The sequence below is a fragment of the Ooceraea biroi genome, chromosome 4, assembly GCF_003672135.1.
Source record: "Ooceraea biroi isolate clonal line C1 chromosome 4, Obir_v5.4, whole genome shotgun sequence".
Classification (NCBI taxonomy): domain Eukaryota; kingdom Metazoa; phylum Arthropoda; class Insecta; order Hymenoptera; family Formicidae; genus Ooceraea; species Ooceraea biroi.
The window spans coordinates 15,449,976-15,469,859 of NC_039509.1; the positions used below are offsets into that span (position 1 = coordinate 15,449,976).

At 43.6% G+C, this 19,884-nt stretch overlaps 1 protein-coding gene across 11 annotated transcripts in view; it reads right to left on the reverse strand.

Moving 5' to 3' along the window:
• Positions 1-1,759: 1,759 nt before the first annotated feature.
• LOC105284484 (potassium voltage-gated channel unc-103) overlaps positions 1,760-19,884 on the reverse strand; it is a 105,409-nt gene continuing 87,284 nt past the window's right edge. For 4 of the 11 annotated variants that reach the window (XM_011348104.3, XM_011348034.3, XM_011348079.3 and 1 more), the window contains 15 exons: positions 16,953-17,196; positions 16,090-16,271; positions 14,681-14,701; positions 10,940-11,094; positions 10,547-10,667; positions 10,316-10,436; positions 9,642-9,951; positions 9,184-9,520; positions 8,923-9,110; positions 8,634-8,758; positions 7,850-7,945; positions 7,437-7,577; positions 6,862-7,183; positions 5,346-5,591; positions 1,760-5,031 (listed from right to left, as the gene is read on the reverse strand). In XM_011348104.3, the coding sequence (XP_011346406.1) occupies positions 4,665-5,031; positions 5,346-5,591; positions 6,862-7,183; positions 7,437-7,577; positions 7,850-7,945; positions 8,634-8,758; positions 8,923-9,110; positions 9,184-9,520; positions 9,642-9,951; positions 10,316-10,436; positions 10,547-10,667; positions 10,940-11,094; positions 14,681-14,701; positions 16,090-16,271; positions 16,953-17,196 (2,976 nt within the window). In that variant the 3' untranslated portion in view covers positions 1,760-4,664. The remainder of the gene's footprint in view (positions 5,032-5,345; positions 5,592-6,861; positions 7,184-7,436; positions 7,578-7,849; positions 7,946-8,633; positions 8,759-8,922; positions 9,111-9,183; positions 9,521-9,641; positions 9,952-10,315; positions 10,437-10,546; positions 10,668-10,939; positions 11,095-14,680; positions 14,702-16,089; positions 16,272-16,952; positions 17,197-19,884) is intronic. The other 7 variants (XM_011348042.3, XM_011348052.3, XM_011348061.3 and 4 more) reach the window with 7 other exon arrangements.

The window sequence follows — 19,884 nt, forward strand, 5'->3', positions numbered from 1 at the left end:
CAGTGCGCACGGCGTACAATCATACAATCCAGAATTATGTCATATATATATAACAATCTTAAATCGCTGAATCTGAGTAAAGAACGCGCGATTAAATTCATCTACCGCGGCTGGGACTTTCTACCCCTTTTCTTTCGCTCTTTGCGTTTCGTCTCTCCCCAATCTCGCGCGCGATCTTCTCGCAATCGCGAGAGGATAGGTCATCGAAACATGAGGCGAGTTTCGATCCAATTCAGATCTGAACCGATATACGAGATCGGCTCTGGGCTTCGTGCAAAGTTACTTCCGCGCGTGGGACACGGAATGAACAATTCCGAATTGATTCGAAATCGAGTCAGTTTTCGAAAACCAATTTGAACGTTACGTATCAACAAGTCTCTTGGCGCGAACGAGACCAACCGCGGTAAAGAAGAAAGCGAGAGGCGGCTTCGATGAGAGATCGCAGGATTTCGTTTTCATCGGGCAGGCGATAGAGATTGAGAATCTGAGGAGTCAAAGTACTCGATGGTATTCGTGCGCGGTAACTCGATAGATAATCGAAAGACGAAGGACGAAATACGTGCCAGGCGAGGTATCGGAACCCCGAATCCCGTGGGGAATCCTCTTCCTCAGTTTTGCGCAAGGGAAGTGGGATGTACTCGAGATACATTGTTTCCGGAATTGTGATTTCTCCCGTGAAACCTCGAGAGAGATTTCCACAGTGACTTTTTAATTCCCGCTTTCGCGATCGGGGGATGTTCCCTCTCGAGCATTGTATCCGCTGCTCTCGGTCCCTCGCTGTGGAATTGAAGGAGCGACGCATTTGTCTCTTGCATAGATTTATAATTAAGCGCAGACACTACGTATATAAAATGTTATATGTTTTCTTTTCGCGCGACAGGTGTAACGTATTAAAATACCTTTAAACGTAGTGTCTAACCGTAACCGCTGGCTCTCGAGGGTAGTCGGAGTCGTTGTCGAGAATCCACCTTTCGGTGTCACGTGTGGCACTCGAGGGCGACTAATTCATTTCGATGCAAAGATGATGACTCCTCGATCATGCTGGCTTCCGTTTCGCGTGTTTTGTGCGCTCTCAGCACCTTTGCCAGCCGCGTCTGCCGGGGTGACCGAGGTGCGACCACGTTCGTTCGGTCAAAGTTTTTCGAACTTGTCACGCGAGTTTAAGTCTCTCATCTTTAATTAAGTTACTTCTATATATTCAAAGATTTATATAACTTTTTAGTTGTTCCGTTAATCTTTTTGCTTTTCTTAATGTCTTTATTATGTGAGTGAACTACGTTATATGTTAAATTTCTTTCCTTTCTAATTAAAATATTCTGACGTAATCAATAAACAAATAGGATGCACGAATAATAACTCGTTAGTTTGTCATAGTTGTTCACAACATTCAAGAGATGAATGATGAAAAATCAATATTGCTTTCCATTAAAAATAGCTATTATAAAAATAGTGAGATATATGTTTAATTACTTAAAACAACACTGAAAATAGGTAATCCTTAATTGGTACGGCAAAAGAAATATGCTAAGATTGACACGACCAGTTTATAGTCGTTTCCAAAATTACAGCAGACAAGTAGCGCATATTTCCATTTAAAGCAATAAAAAAAAACACAGAAAATATCCGTGTTAATAATGACGAGAAATTTAATAATACCGGAATACCGTACCAATTAAGTATGATGTGTCTTCTTCGAAGAATCATAATATCTGAGGTGCCAGCCCCCGTTTATGTTTTCAGAAGAATAATTTCTTTAATGCAGGATTGATACGGCCGGGCCGATTAAGGCCGCGCGGCGATATGTATTTTTGTCACACAGTACAATCAGCGATCAGCGATTTGAGATGAGCTTTGTTCGGCGAACGCAGTCGCCCTCGGCCGGGATCAGGTTCTCTCTCTTTTCTTTTCCTTCTCTTAAAGGATCACCTAAAATCACCGTACGTACAACTCCTGCCTGCCGTGTACCTAAGTGCGAGAATCCACGTGTGTGTGCTGCGTGTACTACGGATATTGAACAATCAAAAAACCGCTATCTGCAAAATTAAAAGCTGCGTTTCCCCCGTACGTTAGCGCTGCGCCACTGCACCATCAGTTTTATATTTATTTGTTTTTTTACGCAGAGAGAGTAGCTACGAGTCACGTGAGTGGTGTGTATGTGTGTCTGCGTACATAATTGTTACATCGAATGTATCCGGTATCGGTTACAGCCTAGAATACTGAGCAAAGAACGAACAGATCAGTGATCAGTGATCCACGAACGATCTCGAAGCGCCATTTCCGTGAATTCGGTTCCTCCCTCCCTCTCTTTTTTTTTTCTTTCTTTCTCGCATCGTGAATGTAAAAGTTATCCCACGAGCGAGGCGAGATCCTCAGGCTGATCGATCGCTGTTTTCTTTTTGCAATCCTTTAAATGAAGCTCGCGGCATTAATAGCGGAAATGCAGACGTTGATGGTAGGACAAAAAATAAAAAGAGAGAAAGAGAAATCAACGTTTACGCGTTTAGGAGCAGTAGCGATTCGAAATGCTTTGTAAAAAATTATAGAATACACACACACACACACACACACACACACACACACACACACACACACACACACACACACACACACACATCTATGTTCTTTTCTTTGCTGCATATGTATATATATGTAGAAATACATATTATTGCGTAGGCGTTATGTCATCGGTGTTACTTTTTTCGTCTCCTCTCCACCGCGCTTGCGCTTCTTTCTCGCTCTATGTGTAGCTATACGAAATTATAATAATAATAATAATAAGAGTACTAATAATGATAGCAATATAGTAATAGTAATAATAATAATTACGATAATAATAACAATCATAATTAATAAGAACCTTGGTAACTGTATAATGTCGTCGGCGCGACACGTTCTCTCCACTGTCTCATTTCGTCTGTATAAAGGATCGCGGCTACTTTGTACGATGGTAAAACTTTGAACTGGTAAATATCATTTTTCCGTGTTTCTCCGATGTATTGGCTTAGGTACTACGTGATAACATCTTTCGGCACCGCAAAACTTTCGTTCTTAAGTACCGTTATCTTAACATCGTCGTCTAACATCGCCTATAAGCAAGATTAAAAAAGGAGGTGCGCTCTCTCTCTCTCTCTCGGTCATCTTTTTTAACCCGTTAGAAATCGCAATTGTCCACTCGAAAATTTAACTGTACTTGATTTTAAAACTATCCATCAATCAAAGATTTCACGCGTTTTCACTGATATGCAACGAGTGCTGATATCACTATTATGCGAATCAAAGCCTGTCTAAATATTTATACAGTAAATCAACAGGATCGGTTATATTCGTAATAATCGTTATAAATTATCTCGGTATTGCGTTTACTTCGGGAATCCATGCGATGATTCTAACGGGTTAAATATCTTCTATTCGGCTATCTAATTCTCATTCAACAAGACAAGAATTTATTCATTTCATCTCCGTCATGATGCTCGCGATTCCATCGCGCGACGTGTTTGAGTACTTTCATACGCTTTTTTCACCACTAGCACATGTCCCTCTTATGATATACGGCGCATATACGCGTGTGTCTCAACGTGTAAATATATATAAATAATTATTTGCGATTTCTGGGTGAGTAAAATAATTGGCGTCTAATTGGCGATGCGACGATATTTTCCCTTCGTTTGCTTCTTCATTGTAACGCGTAAAAAATCGATCTAAAGGAACGAATATTGAACCGGACCGCTGAACTGAGAACCCCCGAAGAGACGAGCGCTCGTTGATCTGGAGTCCATAATTCGAAGGGTCTAGGAGTCGCGCGATGATGCTTAACAAGCGACTGTCCGAATGAATGAAACGAGACGTGGCGACTGTGGTCAGTATAACGCGAGACACTTTGCAAATAAAAAAAAAGTACACCTACATCATGAAAATATACGCTTCAGCCAATATTCTTGCCACTACTTAGCGTTGCGTTTGGCATTAGTACGCGCGGCAAGCACATCGTCGTTCTCGTTTGGAGTACAAAAAGCGATCCTCGCTTGCAAGTCCGTCGATCTTACGAGGCGTGTGTGATTGAAAGAAGCATGATCCATATTATATATAATTCTTATTTTTTTCAAAAAACGTCAGATTTCTTTTAATGCTTAATATTAATAATATTCTACTGCAGAGTATAATTTTTCGAAACTCTTCTCTGTCTACTGTAAAGCACTTAGATAGTTCGCATTTCCGGAATTATCATTACTAAGTATCATGCGCCTTTATATAGTGCAATCCGAATAAAAAGTTTCAAAAATTATTTCGATGTATGTACATAGCTATTTTTTATTTCGCTGCTCGACTCATTGTGTTGATTCTCCTATCTTTTCACTCCTTGCTCAACATTATTGTAGATGAACCACTAGCAAGCTGAATTCCTATCTACGGACCCGCATGCCCCCTTCAATACGCACGCGCTTCAAGATTGTCGATCTGCAGGCGTCGCGTTACGTCGCTCACGGCTCGGATTCATCTTCGGGACAAGTGATAACTATCGGATTAAAAACGAAGTTCCCTACGAAGGGTTCGAACGGCCCCACTCGCACTTTCTCATCGCGACTTTCCGCGTTTTCGTCTCATTCCCAAGGCGGGACGATTCTCGCAGCTGCCAGCTGACAGGACGAACCCGCGCGCGCTTCCCCTTAACTGCCGTGATCCTGATCGAGCTCGTCCAACGATTCGAGCCTGGCAATCGGCGCCTCGTTTATCGTGAATTCCCACGATATATCCTCGCCAGTCTGCCTCGATGATTCCTGCTGTCGAGACACAGTCGCTTGCTGTCCCGCACCGTCTTGCTGTCTGCCGTCCGATCGACCCTGCTGACCCGAAGAGGACTCTGGTCCGTTGCCTCCGCGATGGTTCGAGTCCTTGCTCCTCGCATCACCACTACGTGGCCGCTGGCCGCTAGAGCGGTCTCCCGTTACCGACACCACGCAGCTCCAAGAATCCTCGCCGTCCGGTTCCGGTCGTTTGTTGAACGAGCTGTACCTGTCAAGCGAGCAAGGCACGCTTTTGTCAACGCGGGGTAGCGGTGTCCTTGCGCTGCATCGAGCGCGGCCACCAAACACGAACCGGGATCGAAACAAATCGCTCTTGCGTTCGCGTTTAGTAGCCGACGATAGCAGTGGCGCATTTGCCGGAATTGAGATTTCGTGATTCGGAAGTAACGTATTATGAAGAAACATAAGCAACATTTAAACAGCCGGAACATTAATACGCCACTACTGACAAACACGTTATTCTAGATAATCAGATTCGAATCAGATTCTTACTCTCGAGAGTCGAGAGAGCCTCTTTGTAGCACTCTTTACCAAACTACCTACCCACTCCTATATTCGCCCCTTCTGAAGGCGGCGGGCTGACTATGCCAAGCGTGAGCCTGATGGGCTTGCTGTTGTGTGCTGGTCGGTACCGCCAAATCGACCGGTTGGCTCTGAGACCTCGTGGGCCCCGTCCGTGGGCCGTTCAGCGCCGTCTGCAACGCCGTGGCGAGCGCGGACGTCTCTGACGTGACGGTTAGCCGCGACGTGCCTGACGATGTGGAGGTTGGCTCCCTCGTGGGTGGCCTACTGCAGAGAAACATTCGAGTTAGCGAATCGAGACGGTCAAGCCACGACCGTGAGTTTTTTGTAAGTAAACCGCTAAAGATAGCTGAGCGAGATATAATAGTTGAAGCGTACGTGGTTATTTACAGTGGGGATGTTCGACAGGCCTCTAATCCTCTAAGTTGGTCCCGAGCAGTGTCACGGGCCCCGCACGCCGCATTTCACGTCACGACTTGCATGATCGCGAATGGAGGGCAACGGTGAGGGTGATCTATCTAAACCGTGCGCGCAGGATGGCTGGTGACAGGCGTGAAATATAATTCATGAACTGGGCAGTCACAGTTACCTTCTACTAGAGTTTAACACGGCTACTTCTAAGGAGTCCAAGAGATCCAACAAGATAAAAGTATAATTCCTACTCGATTGTCGAAACTACTGTTGAATAATTTTTAGGTTTTTTTTTATAATCTGGCAGACTGGAAGAATAAGAGTGCATCACTTGTGTACATCTTGAAAAGAAATGTACGTCAGCGATTCCGCACATAAAAGAGAAAGAAATACGTGCACAAACACGTGGAGGAAAGTCGAGTCTATGATAAAAGAGTTTCTAATGATAAAGGGGACGCGAAAATTTTATTTTACTTTAACGTGAGCATACTTGCATTTCTAAAATACTTGACTATATATTTCGTGTGCATCAAAGCTTCTGAAGCGTGCAATGAGATAGAGATGATACCCATCAGAGGAGTATATAAAAAATATACTATGATGCTACTTATGATGAGATTAACGATGATGTATCTGTTTTAAAAGAAAATCTATGTCTTTATCTTTTTCACGTAATTATCGATGTCTAAATCTAAATATCGAACACTCAAAAATCGAATCGAAAAAACAAACTACTCTATTTGCTCAAAATTGATTCCCATGACACTGCTCGCAAAGGGTTGAAAAGAAGAATACGTGATGATGGTCACCTTCGGAACTTGTCCAACTTTTCCAAAATAAAAGACGCCGAAATCAAATGCAACTGATCCAGGGATTTCGAAAGAAGGCTTTTCAAGAATAACAAAATATTGATTACTTCCTGCGGTTTAAGTTTCGATACGGAATCTACCGCGTGTCGGAACGTTACACTAAACCCTCTACTGAAACCGAGCGCTTCGCTATCGAGTTACACACGCGCGAAACTACCTCTAATCGTCGCGTTTCCAATGCACGAGAGAGGGAAAAACGTAATCCGACCAATTAGAACCGAAATCTACCGTGCGATGATCCCGCGTTCGACCCTTACCTGAACAAGCCGTGAGATGTACTGGGTTGGATCTTCCCATTTCCGTTGGTAGTCGGGATTGTCGGTGGCTGCGGTTCGCTCGCTGATCGCTGGACCAACGCCGGTGCCCGGCTGCTCTGCCTCGTGCCGGCCGGTGCGGTTCCCGGCATCATTTCGATGCTGGAACTCTCCTTTGACGAGTTGAGCGTCTGTTGGAGCAGACTCAGGATCAGTCGGATGTCACCGGCCATCGAGTGCTCAAGCGAAGACACCTGTCGCGACAATTGATCGATCCTGGCGCTGATCTCCTCTATGGGTCGGCCTGGACCACTTTGAAAGTCACCTGGAACGGCAAACGATCTTGTCTAGCTGATGGCTCGATCAATCTATCTCAAGCAAGAGGATCCTGAACACAACACATGTGACAACTCATGCTAACAGGACAGGACAGGTACTGATGTGTCGCACAATGATGAATATGTACAATGATAACACGAGATGAATAGAATTTCGCGTCGGTGTGAGCGACAAAGTGATAAAGTGACAAAGAAAAGCCGCGCGCTAATTTCCGAGATTAAGAAAGAATGAGCCCCTACCATGGGAATGAGGATGCTGCGGGGGCGATGGTGTGGTGTAGTGGCTTGACGTTGTCGAAGTGGGATGAACGACGTTTTGACTGAGGCTACTCTCGCCAGCGGCGGAACTCCGGCGCGCTGATTTCGTCAGCGGCGTGGTCACTAGGTAGTTTCAAACGCCACCATATGAATATCAATGAGAGTAAGGGGGGAGCAGGGTGGATAAGATGGCTTATCGCATATACACACATCATATATAACTGTGTTCGAGGTTCTCTATTACGGCGCGTGCCGCGATCAAGGAAAGTCCAATAGTTGTGTGAATCGACAGGCGTACGCTCTCTTCTTGGGTTCTGGCGTAGCGGATCTCCGCAGGTCGGGGGCTTTAAGTGCGCGATCGGGCCGACTACTTCGATAAAATTCGGAGTACTTACTTTGCTTGGCGAGGTAATCGTGGCTGGTAAGCGGCTGCAGATGAATCTTGTGCTGACGTAGATCCGGTATGCTGCGCTTGAGATGGGTTAGCATGCCTGAACAACCAGGTTTCATGGTGTTATCGAACTTGGGACTCAAACGAAAAGCAATACATAGAGCTTATGGGGAAGGAAGAGAATAAGAAAGAGAAAAAGCTAAACGGGGGGAACAGCGAAGTCGCATATTGACGCTAAATAGATCGAAAGAATCGATAAAGTAGCTGTAGATGAGGCTGGAGGCAAAACGTATTTTAGAAAGCCTACTATAAGGATGCCTTCAGTACTGTTACGAATCATAAGCAACTCTGAGTGATCGATTCTATGATCCATTTACGTGGCGCATTGAACGCTAAATGCAATTACGTAATTTCCTGTCCAGAAATTATGTAGTCAGTAATTTTATTAGACGACCAACATTCAGAATTAGATGAACGCATTTAAGTGTAAAATATTCAGCTAAACTCTTGCACGCAAAATTTCGAACGCTCAATGCGGGCGCAAATGTTCGCACTCTTTACAAGGGATCTTGTCATTAGTTAACGGGAGAAAATCAAAAACATCCGAAATAAAAAACAAATCTCGATCGTATCACGAAAAAAAGAGATACTCTGTTTTATGGGAGAGTCTATTGTCGTGCAAAGAACAGCATTCCTCAAACAGAAAATTAGGAACAGATACGAGAGAGATCGAAAACATCGTATCCCCGAGTCGGGAAAGCTTTCGATCGAGAGAGATGATTGCTCACCGGTTATCGAGTTTAAAGTTGAGCTTCTCTGCTTGGGCTCGTCAAATTCCAAGTTCAACGGCGTCACGTCCTGACCGGCTTTGTCCGTGCTGAATTCTAAGATACCATGGCCGCTGCCTTTATCACTGTAACAGAGAAGAATGAAATCGGGAGACTATCAAGGCTGTGTAGGATGCCTCAATTCAATTGTCAAGATAAGAGCATTATTTCATTAATTGATGTTTTTAATCTGATTGATTTTTATTTTTGAAAACGTAAAATGTATAGATAGAGATGAAGATAATCTTACTAATCATCTTGATCATCCTGCAAGGAATCTTGTCGACATGTAGGGATAAGATTTGTGCCAGGACCACCACCGGGTCCTCGACGATATCTTGGTGGACGGAAAGCGTATCTCCTGGCGTCGACGTCGACGTCGGTCGGAGTGCTGACAGGAAACCTTGCTGAGATTGGATCGACACCAGCCTGCTCTTCCTAAAGATATAAAATAATTTAGTATTATATAACACAATAACAACTAATATAAATATGTATAAACTTTACTGACATCTCGCATGTTGAAAGTAATCTCGAGATTCTGGCTGAAGTGATTGGCGAACTCTGGGTAAAGCGCCAAAACGTCGAGCAGGTCGTCCCGGTGGATCTTGTGAAGGTCGCAGTAGGTAAGGGCACGAACGTTACAGGACGACTTCCCGACCGTTGGGTAAATACATGGATTCTCGCCGAATATGTCGTCTTTGCCCAGGATGGCCATCACGATGTCGTCTTTCAGAATCTCGATGCTCCCGCGAGATATGAAATACAGGGAGGTCAGCACGTCCCCGCGATGGACTAAAGTGTCACCCGGTGGCGCGTGAGTCGTTTTAAATTTTAAGGATAATGCCCTGTTTTGCGTAGACAACGGGAAATCAATTAATTATGCGTGAAAGTAATGCATCTTAATTAGCAAACAATAAAAGAATGTTATTTCATGCAAGGATTTTAGATTTGGGGATCGATGATTACCTTAGACAGCCTGGACTAGCCCCTTCGAAGGCTCTGCAATTGTTTAAAAGATTCCTATTGAGATGAAGACAGATATCGGCCTGAAGGCACTCGGGGAACCCTTTCAGAACACTATTCATATCGATCCCATTCGTGTATGTCCATGCATGCTGAAAGTATTCCTCCAATCGCTGGCGCAGCGGGTTCGGGATCTGATGGAACCTGATGAATTCCCTGACTCTCAGCATCTGCGTGTGATACCGGGCAGTGCCGCTGTACAGCCTCTGGATGATCGCCGATACATTACCGAAGATGCTGGCGTACATCAGGGCTGAAATAGTTGTGGACAATGAAACAAAATCGCGAACCTAATATCCAAGTAAAGTGGATTCAAGCATTTAGTGGTTTCAAGCACAAACTTCAATTTAACTATTTAAGATTGTGAAAATTGGAAAATGGACACATAAATATTTTATGGTGCACAAAACAGAATATATGTGAAAGTACATATAAATATATTATTATAATATATAAGAAGTAATTTTATAGTATAAAATATCTATTTCAGTCATTCTTATCCATTTGATATAATTTTCTACATTATTCTTTATTTTATTAATATTAACCGTTTTATTTTTTACAATGAGTGTGTGCGTGTGTGTCTGTGATAATATTGTCGTTATTTATCAACTCACATCCGATCAACATAACGATTATTGTAAAAATCTTCTCGGCATCGGTATTCGGTGCCACGTTCCCGAAGCCTACAGACGTGAGGCTGCTGAAGGTGAAGTAGAGCGCCGTAATATAGCGACTCTGGAAAAGTCACATCGTTACACGGGCACAAAAGGGAGGTCACGCGTACCGTAAATCGTGTGCGATCTCAAATAGAGCGTACTCGAGAGGAATTCGCGCGGATGGCTTACTTTTATGCTCGGCCCACCGGTGTTGTTGTGAAAGTAAAACTGATGCGTGTCGTTGGCCAACATGTCCAGCCAACCAACTTTACTCTTTAGGGTTGGTCTCTCGGCATTTCCTATGGCGTACCTTTAACAGTATGCAAAATCCTACGTTGCACTTGGAAACTACAAAGTGCAATATTTCTTTCTTCAAATTCTCTATCAATCTATCTAATTATATAATTCTGATGAATGCAAGGAAATCTCTTCTCCCATAAAATTTTCCTTGACGGAAAATTAATTTGAAGTCAATCGATTGACAAAACACTATTGTATGCTGAAGAGCAACACATCAAGATGATGGATACGTTATACGAGTTAAGTATAGAACGAAGGGTGTGAGAGTAAATGATTGCTCACCATATGCACGCCATCCAATGAGCAATAAGGGCGAAAGTGGCCATTAATAATAACAAAACCGCGGCGCCGTACTCGCTGTATCTGTCGATCTTCCTGGCCACCCTGACGAGGCGCAGCAGGCGGGCCGTCTTCAAGAGTCCGATCAAGGTCGTCGTCTGAAAATAATTCGTCGATTTTTTCCATCTCTCGGCTCTGCGAGTGTACGAAACATCTCTTCTTGATTTCTGCTCGATCTCCACTTTCGTTACACAGAAATCGGCCTTGCTTCTGCTTCTATTTTAGTGCTCTCTTGGTGTCTTTATGATTATTATCGAAGCACCGTGACGCATTATCTTTTGTGAACACAGGACTGCAGGGTGCAAGGATGATTCGTGCTTTTGCAGCAGAATGTAAATGACATCTTAAAGGAGTTCTTGATTTTACAAAGTTACTTTCAGATATAGACGCGCTCGATTTTTTAATGTTAGAATTTGATATTGGATTATAAGAATAAAATTATCGTAAAGATTGTGATGCGTGCAGATCGAATCTTCCATCAGAAATGTACAAACGGACGACATTTATCAGCAACAGTCATCCGACGTTCGCGCGAAGGCCGTTTCCGTGCCGAAAGTGCCACTCTCGCCGGAAATCGTCACTCCGGGTGCGCATCAAACCGCTGAAATGAAGAAGAACGTCCGCCGGAATATCGCGGCACGTGACATTTTACCGAATCCCAAATACCAAAGTTAAGCCCGCTCTTTTCGGAGCACGGCCGCTTCTCGGCACCGATTTAGACGCGAACCTAAATTCAAGGACCGATTATGATAATTCGCAGGGCAGATTAACCGAGTCATCTGTCGAAACGTACGCGGTGCTGATACTTGCTGAAAGGGAAGTGACGACTTCCTTGCTGCGGAGTTGTCACAAGTAAGCTCGACTCGCACCGACTCGAGTCACTTGCACGCGCGCCTCTTCCTTTTATCATATTTATATAACTCGAAAAAAGAAACACAAATTCATTGGTTTCCAAGACACATCAAATTGCGAACACTTGATGGATCTTTTTACTCTGAGCGGAGCACAGTGATAAGATAAGCAGCCGCTAAAATAAAAGAAAGAAGAAAAAGCTGTTGGTTGGTATCAATCAGCGGCATCAACGCGTTGAGAAGAAACGAAGAAGCGTCTCGTGAGAACGGAGGTGCTCATGCTTCCTCTTCGTTCTTACCTGCCGGGAATTCGGAAGAACTCCGTTTAGAAAAAAAAAGATATTTTCAAACATTTAAACATCAAAGAGGACAGATCTACATCGATCACGAACACTTTCAGGCTGAAAGAGATTCGAGCTCGATATCGCTATGGCTATCATGCAAAGTCTATTTGCGTTTCATTCGGAATGATCCGATTAATCTTCAGATCGGTATCGTAAATTCCGCGTGCGCATGAATGAAGCTTTCAGCACGATACAGATGCATTCATACGAACGATAGTATCGGCTTTTCGAGCGTAAACTTGCTGAATGTACACTCGGTCGGACTCATGTCACACTTAGAGAAGAAAGATGAAGCGCATAAGCGATAGAAAACACACATAATCGCTTATGTACAATAGTTTGTAGACGCAGAGCAATTGAAGGAGCAAGTGTATAAAGCAGATGATTATCATAAAAAATAATTGATATATCCATCGATAAAATGGAATGAAAATTTAAATCGAAATTAAAATTTGAAGTAGGAAAAGCTTTAATTTATAAGGCCGAATAAAGGCCTTCGATCAGTGATACGCGAAAACTGTACCAAACTGCCGTCATTCATTTGCCGCTCCAATTTTACTGTAGACATAGAATGTAAAATTCTGTAAAAGCGCAAAGATGAACACGGACGCGTTAAATCCGACGGAACTCGCCGATCGGAGGAACGTTTCGTCTTTCCGCGGCCGCGTGCGACCACGGTTGCTAAAGCTTGCAAAAGAAGCATAATAAACAGAACACAAAAGTAGCTTGATAACGAAACGGAAGGACGAACATAGTATTGAAACAAAATCGACAAAGAAGAAAGAGCTGAAGCTGAAGTACGCGCATTCGCTGGCGAAATTAATCCAAGTGTTTTCATCGTGTGGCTAGTCACTATTGGCGATCGGTACACACATGTGTACATGTCATGGCCGATTGTGTATGCATATGTGTGCGCGTCTGTGTACATGTTGCATATTCGATCAATCAGTGCCACACACAAACTGTTTTTTCGACTTGTCAAAGTGGCTCGTCGCGTTCCGTTTGATGAAAAATTGATCCGGCTGAACCCATGAAAATGCAATCAACAACTGGTGGAGTCACGATTGAATTTGAAAGAAAGCATTGCTACATACGTGTGTCGGTCGAGATTAATGACTGAATGAACCGCTAAGAGCGTACATCTGCTTATGTATCTTGCGGAGTCTAGTCGCGCAAGTAAGCGTGTTCATCCTGCAACCCCAGAGGGAAGACGAGTCGAACGAGACTCGCGGGCGAGTATAAAGCAAGCTCAAAGTCGATTTACTTGCTACAAAATTTGAGAAGCTGGATGCAAGAGGGACCATCAACGTATGAAGGCGCTTTGGTGAAGTCCTGTGAAAATCGTGCGATCGACGAGGCATAGAGGCGAGAACGTCTCAACATCTGACGAGAGTGTCCCATTGGAAGAAATGACTAACTACCAAACAGTTCTCGCCAGATATTGGTAACACAAATATCACTGACGTGATAAAATGTTAACAACTTTTTTGTGAACACTGTCATCGTTAAGTGATCGTTACAGTTTAGGTTTCGTTTGCAGATGAGAATTAAACGCGCATCTGCGCCGATGCAAGGTATCAAAGTTCCGCACATTTGCATAACTGAATATTAATCAATTTCTTTTACTCAACATGATGCAAATCTGCGAAATTTGCATCAGCGTGTCGTGCGTTCGATCGTCAGCTGTAGCGAAATCCGGACTCTAGTAATTATATTCGTGGCACACAATTTGCGCAGATCGATTTTGTGCGAGATTGCGTGGCGGCGCGAACGCACGAGGCGTAAAGCGCTTGCCAATAATGCAACTGTACGCTTCAACAGCTCCGTACGGCTTGGGCTCTTGCATCCATGAGGGTTCATCAAAAGCGAGTCATTACGGTCTCATACAGTGAGAAAAAAAGAAAAAAAACATGCACATCCTCTTCTATTATTCGTCATTAGTAATTTTAGTATAAGGACAGAGCTGATGGAAACCGCGTCTGTCTGTCTGCATCTAGACTTGTCCTTTCGTGAATTAGCATCGTGAATCAGGATTTACCCAAAGGAACCGGTGGTGGATTTACCATCAACTTTGTTCTTATTAAAGATCTTCAGGCCGTAGAATGGGGTTGCAGTGATCGAGTGAGATGTTTGTGTGTGTAGTGGAGCCGCGTGAAGACTCTTGAATCATCGTGGTAACGTCGAGAGGACATGGTCCATGTTGCAAGAGAGACTGTGCCGGAGTATGCAAGATGTGTAACGTGTGTTTAAGCGGTTTGTACACATGAGAGGAAGAGAAAGAGAAAAAGACAGAGAGATAAGAGAGAGAAAGAGAGAGAGAGTAAGACAGAGAGATAAAAAGGAGTGGGAGTTAGTAGAAAAAATTCGTGATTACGGCGATGATTCCAATCGTTTGGTGTGAGAATGGTGTAATCCGCACTTAAATTAATAAATACGGAAAGGAGACACGTCAGTGAGAGAATCTCTTGTGTGTATGTGTGTCAACTAACCTCGTCCTTGTCCAAGCCGAGCTACGAAAACGTGAAACTGAGATTAAAAGACTGGTTCCTGTCACATAATGGTGATTTATAATTTTAATTTCCAGATTTTTTACGCCTAATCCCTCGCTCGCAAAGTAGGAATGTCGCAAGAATCATCGAGTCGTTTCATTTTGAGACGCATTGCCGAGACAGATGGCTTAGTCGATACTTTCTCGTTAATTATTCACAAACTGGTTGATCAGTGGATACAAATGACCCATCTTTTCTTTCATAAGTAACGATGAAGTAAATATTATATAATCGCAAGAAGGGTTATTTATGTTCATTATTATTCTTCCCTCACGCGTAATAACTTTCGTTAGCCACCGGTATCGTTCGCAGATCGAGGGAAAAACAAATAAGACTTAACTCATGAGAGAGGATCTAAAAGAATCGTTTGAAACCAAACGAAATGAATGAGAACGCACGACGAAGAAAAAAAAACAGAAAAGTAGAAGAGAATCTTATAACGAGGATCTGATAATATAAGTCTAATACTTTGACAATCAGAGCAGAAATTTTCACAGCGACAGACTATATTTACTCACATATTCATGAAGAGTGTATGCGTTCGTGTGCGTACAGGTACGAGGCAAAGGGGGCGACTATTCACATGTGTTAAATTATTACAAGTGTGTTAAATTACTTCACCTTGTATTCCAAGAGCCACATGATTCGTGATTTCAGCGTTAAACGTTATTCGGTTGCGCGGTTCGATTTGTTCAATTGTAATTCTGTCGGTTGGCTCGATGTAACGCGCATTAGCATGAAAAATTAATATCGCGACTTCTTCGATTCGCGATTGATCCCCGACGCACGTGTAGCACACGTTCAACGTAGTGTAGAAAATCGTTCCGGGCAGCGAGCAGCGAACAACGTTCTCGCACGTCCGTACGGATACATTGTGTGCACATTAACACGACGGCTCGACTAACTTTCGACAAAGGAAAAAGAAATCATTCAACACCGAGAGAAATGGTCGAAAATAGGGAGAAACGAACTAAGCACCAGTCCGGTAAAGTCACATCTATGGACACGTAACTTGGGCTCGGCATATCATCCTAATCATATTTAGCTAACACCGACATTCTAGAAAACACGCCCGGCTACCTGGCGTCCGCGAGAATCACTTCTCCCTTTTGATAAAATCATGTTAACCGCGTGCTGTTGCGTAATCTCATATTTTAAAGAGAATTGGGAGATTAAACTGCGACAAGCTGCTCTAACGAGATGCCACAAATTTTGATAATTTTTCTGTGAAGCGGATTCGCCTGCATTCGCGACTCATTGTAACTTGGCCCAAGATGTGATCTCGCAAACACCAGATCTGGCTTGAAAACAAAGTATCTAGAAAATGCGAAGCGTGCGACGGAATTTACCTCGTCAGTATCCGAGCCAACGAGTAGAAGATCGAAGGGAATGGCGGCCACCAGGTCGATGATGAACCAACCCTTCAGGTAATGGACGGCTATCTTCATAGGATGGGACACCACTTCATCGTTGCTATTGACGAATGTCGTGCGAAAATTTATGATGATGTCCACAATAAAGGTGACATCGACTGAAAAATAAAAATGCGTCTCGTATCATGTTTCGTAAAATATTATTCTCATACTTTTATACATTCCCTTTTATAGGTTTCTTTTATTATCTGTGTCACCAACTCTGTCTATAAATTGTGCCATCAAATCTCGATTTGATTCGTTCGCTCCGATAATATTGATTTCACAATTGTCTAAAAATTCAACGAAGCTAAAGTTGATCTATGGAGAGCTGGAATAATGGGAGATACCATCTCCAGAACTGTCCATTTGGACATATCTCCGATTTCTTCTTCACTCGTGCTATTCTCGTGCTATTGTCTCTTTATTTCTGCTATTGTTTCGTGACACGTATTATCCGCGTTCCAGCTACGTTATATGGAACGTTATACCATGGCACGCTCCAATGTCGATATTACATTTAAGACCTAATTAATACCCTAAGAGCCCGTTTGATTAACGTCAGATAGCTTTACTTTAATATAGCTCTAAGTAAGTTGTCATGTCTTCTCATAAAATAACATTAAAGTCTAAAATTACGGTAACTTTTATTTAAAAATGTTAGAATTGAATAGCGTTCTTACGCATTATTTGATATTAGTCATTATTAAATAAAAATTTTAATTACCTATCCTAGTATTATTCGCCGCACATTTTAATCGAGAAACGAAATAGGAGACAAAGCTTTAGTAATGACGTACCTATCAAGTCTATAATGACGATGGGGTCGTCACTGTACTTCTTGTTCTTTCTGCTGTTATAATCCGCGTCCGACAGAACGAAGGCGGCGACGTATGGTGTAAATATGGCGGTGTACATGACGAGCAGCAGTATAATCCAATCCCAGACTGCCTTGAACGGCGAATAGTGTAGTATGGTCCACTTGTGGATTCTGGGGGATTGTAATTTGTACTCTGGGAGAACGTCTGCTCCGAGGGACAATACCTGCGACAATCAAATCCACATGAAACTTTAATGAGTAATGATTTAACCGACACCTTCTTTCTCTTCCTCCAACGTCTTCTTTCTTTAAACCGTCGCGATAAGATCCGCTGCCAAAATCAAATATCAGATCTGATGTGATCGATTGAAAAAAAGGACGCTCCGTGAATTATTTAACACGATTCGAGCGTCATAAAATTCACGTCGCCCTCATGAGGGTGGATTATCCTCATGAGGGATAACGAAATATGAGTTTCCATCAGCACGTCGTTCATACTTTATGACACCGACCGCGGACGTTCCGGTAACATCGTGAAAATACTATTACGTGGTTCATAACGACACGCTTAACGTCGTTCGCGCCAAAGTGCATCCCGTCGAAACATCCTCGTAGGATCGAGCGCGCGATGACGTCTCGGCGGGTCACATCACGCACGGGAACACGAAGGAGGAAGAACACGGAAGTAGTTAAGGCTGACCTCTTTGCTGACCTGTCTAGCACAAAACCGTTTCGAATTACTTATTGGACTCTCGGCCATTTAAGACGCGCACACGTACACCGTGGACCGATCAGCCAAGACGGCAGAAATCGACGAGAGGGATCAACCGGAAGTCTCCCTCTGCGAAAACGGTTCACGCGAGAGCCTCTTGTGCCTTCATATCGTCAACTCGATTCGGTCGACGGGGGAGAGTCGCCCCTCGAAACACATCGCTGCAGATTTTTGGCAACATCACATCCCGTAAAGCTGGCGAGGCTTTCTCCCCCAAGTCGTTATTCGCGCTTGTTTCCCGTTTCTCGTCCGTTCGTTGGCCGTATCGGAGTCACACGCAATTTGCTCGACAAGGGAGCTCAAAGTTCTCCCGTCCAACTTCGTACTCGAGAGGGTGACTTCTACCACTCAGTAGCCGTAATTCCTCCAGTGTCGCAGTCGTGACCGCCATAACAACTAACGACGAGAACGGTGACTCGAGGCTGGTGCGATGTTGAAATACATATTTTTCAAAGAGCCACACTAGTGAAAACCGAGGCGCACGATCGATCCATCTGCGAAGAGAATCCACCGAACGCGACAGCAAAATGTAGTTTGAACACCGACACGAACACAGGATAGGACAGGACTTATCGATCAGCGGACGGAAATTTCGAACGCGAGGATACGCGGGTTTCGGTGAGCGACGGGGCCGCGAAACGGGTCAGCAGCCCGGGTCTCTCCCGAGGCGCGGGTGATATTTCGAGTTATCGATCCCGCCGGAATCGGGAACGCTTGTTTACGGCGCGCTGCAGCCGCGTGGGAAGAACCGGAAGAGCGCCGGCCGAGCGCTAGCTTAACACTGATGCAATGCGGTCCGACGAAGGGAGGCGTTCGTTCGATTGGCTTGGGGTAGATAGCTAGCTAACTGACTGGCTGGCTGGACGTGAGAAGTGGTGTGTGGGTTAGGGTAGCACCGCCGTCACACCCTTAGCCAGCATATTTTGGTCTGAAAGTACCGGGCGAGGTGTAGCACCGAGCCGCCAAGAGTCATCGGTCTAGCGCTTCGTCTGGCAAGAATATTGGCACGTTGGTCGATAACGATAATCCGCGTTCAAGAGGCTCATAACGCGAACTGGCGATCCTGCCCGAGGGAAAGTCGCAGTTTGCTCCTCCTTTCTTCGTCTCCCCCGTCGTGTCGTCGTTTTATTATTATCCACCCCTTTCGATAAGCGACCGATAAGCGGATAAAAATGGAAAATGGGATGTGCTTTGCTGGCGTCTGGAGAACGAGGTATTACACGAGCGACTATGTGATCGCGTTACGTGGTTCACTATTATCTATACACGAGGTATTACGCGATAATACACATATACATGTATATGTGCCAGAAAATTCAAATTTCTTATGGATTGATACACCGTAATATTTTTTCCAAACTTGGCATATATTGTTTCAAATATTTCAATCTGAGAGATTTTCTTTGTTGATTAATTTGTTGATCGATCACTACAAAATTTAATTCCGAACGATTGTACTTCTATATCGAATTGTATTTCTATATCGAATCTTCAACAACAAGTGAATCCATATCACTGCATTACAGCATTTCTAATCAAGATAGCTCGGGTTTCTCTTCCTTAGGTTCTTTATCGATTTTTTGCTATCGGCTTTCATCTAGTAGACGTGTAGCGAGGCGGGTCAAGGGAGGAAAAGCATAGAGACTTGCTGGTTGGCTCGTCAGAGACAGCCGGTAGAATATAAATTCAGGTAAGTAATGTTTTATTCATGCACCATGTGATGCCAAGTGAGAAGGGTCGCGAGAAGAAACTCGACGAACCGAAGTTATGGCAATAGTTTGCGCCGTTCTTTACAAACCGCAAGACATTTGCGCCAAGAAAAGGCAGATTCCGAATACGAAATCTGAGTCCTTTTAAAAAAGATGGATCATATAAATAGCGCTGGAATAGAATCTTCACCAAATAAAACTGCAATCTTCCCTTTCTTTATTTATCCCTGCGATCCTTTATCTTTCTTATATTTAATCATATATCTTCGTTCTACTGGGATAAATTTAAAACGCGAAATTAGAGGAAGGTAATCTATGAAGCGACAGGAATTAAAAGATCGGGTAAAGTTTCTTGGCGTAATAACTGCAACGTGATCGTGATAAGTTAGCAGCATCATTTATGCAGATATATTAGCAGTATGAATCTTTCA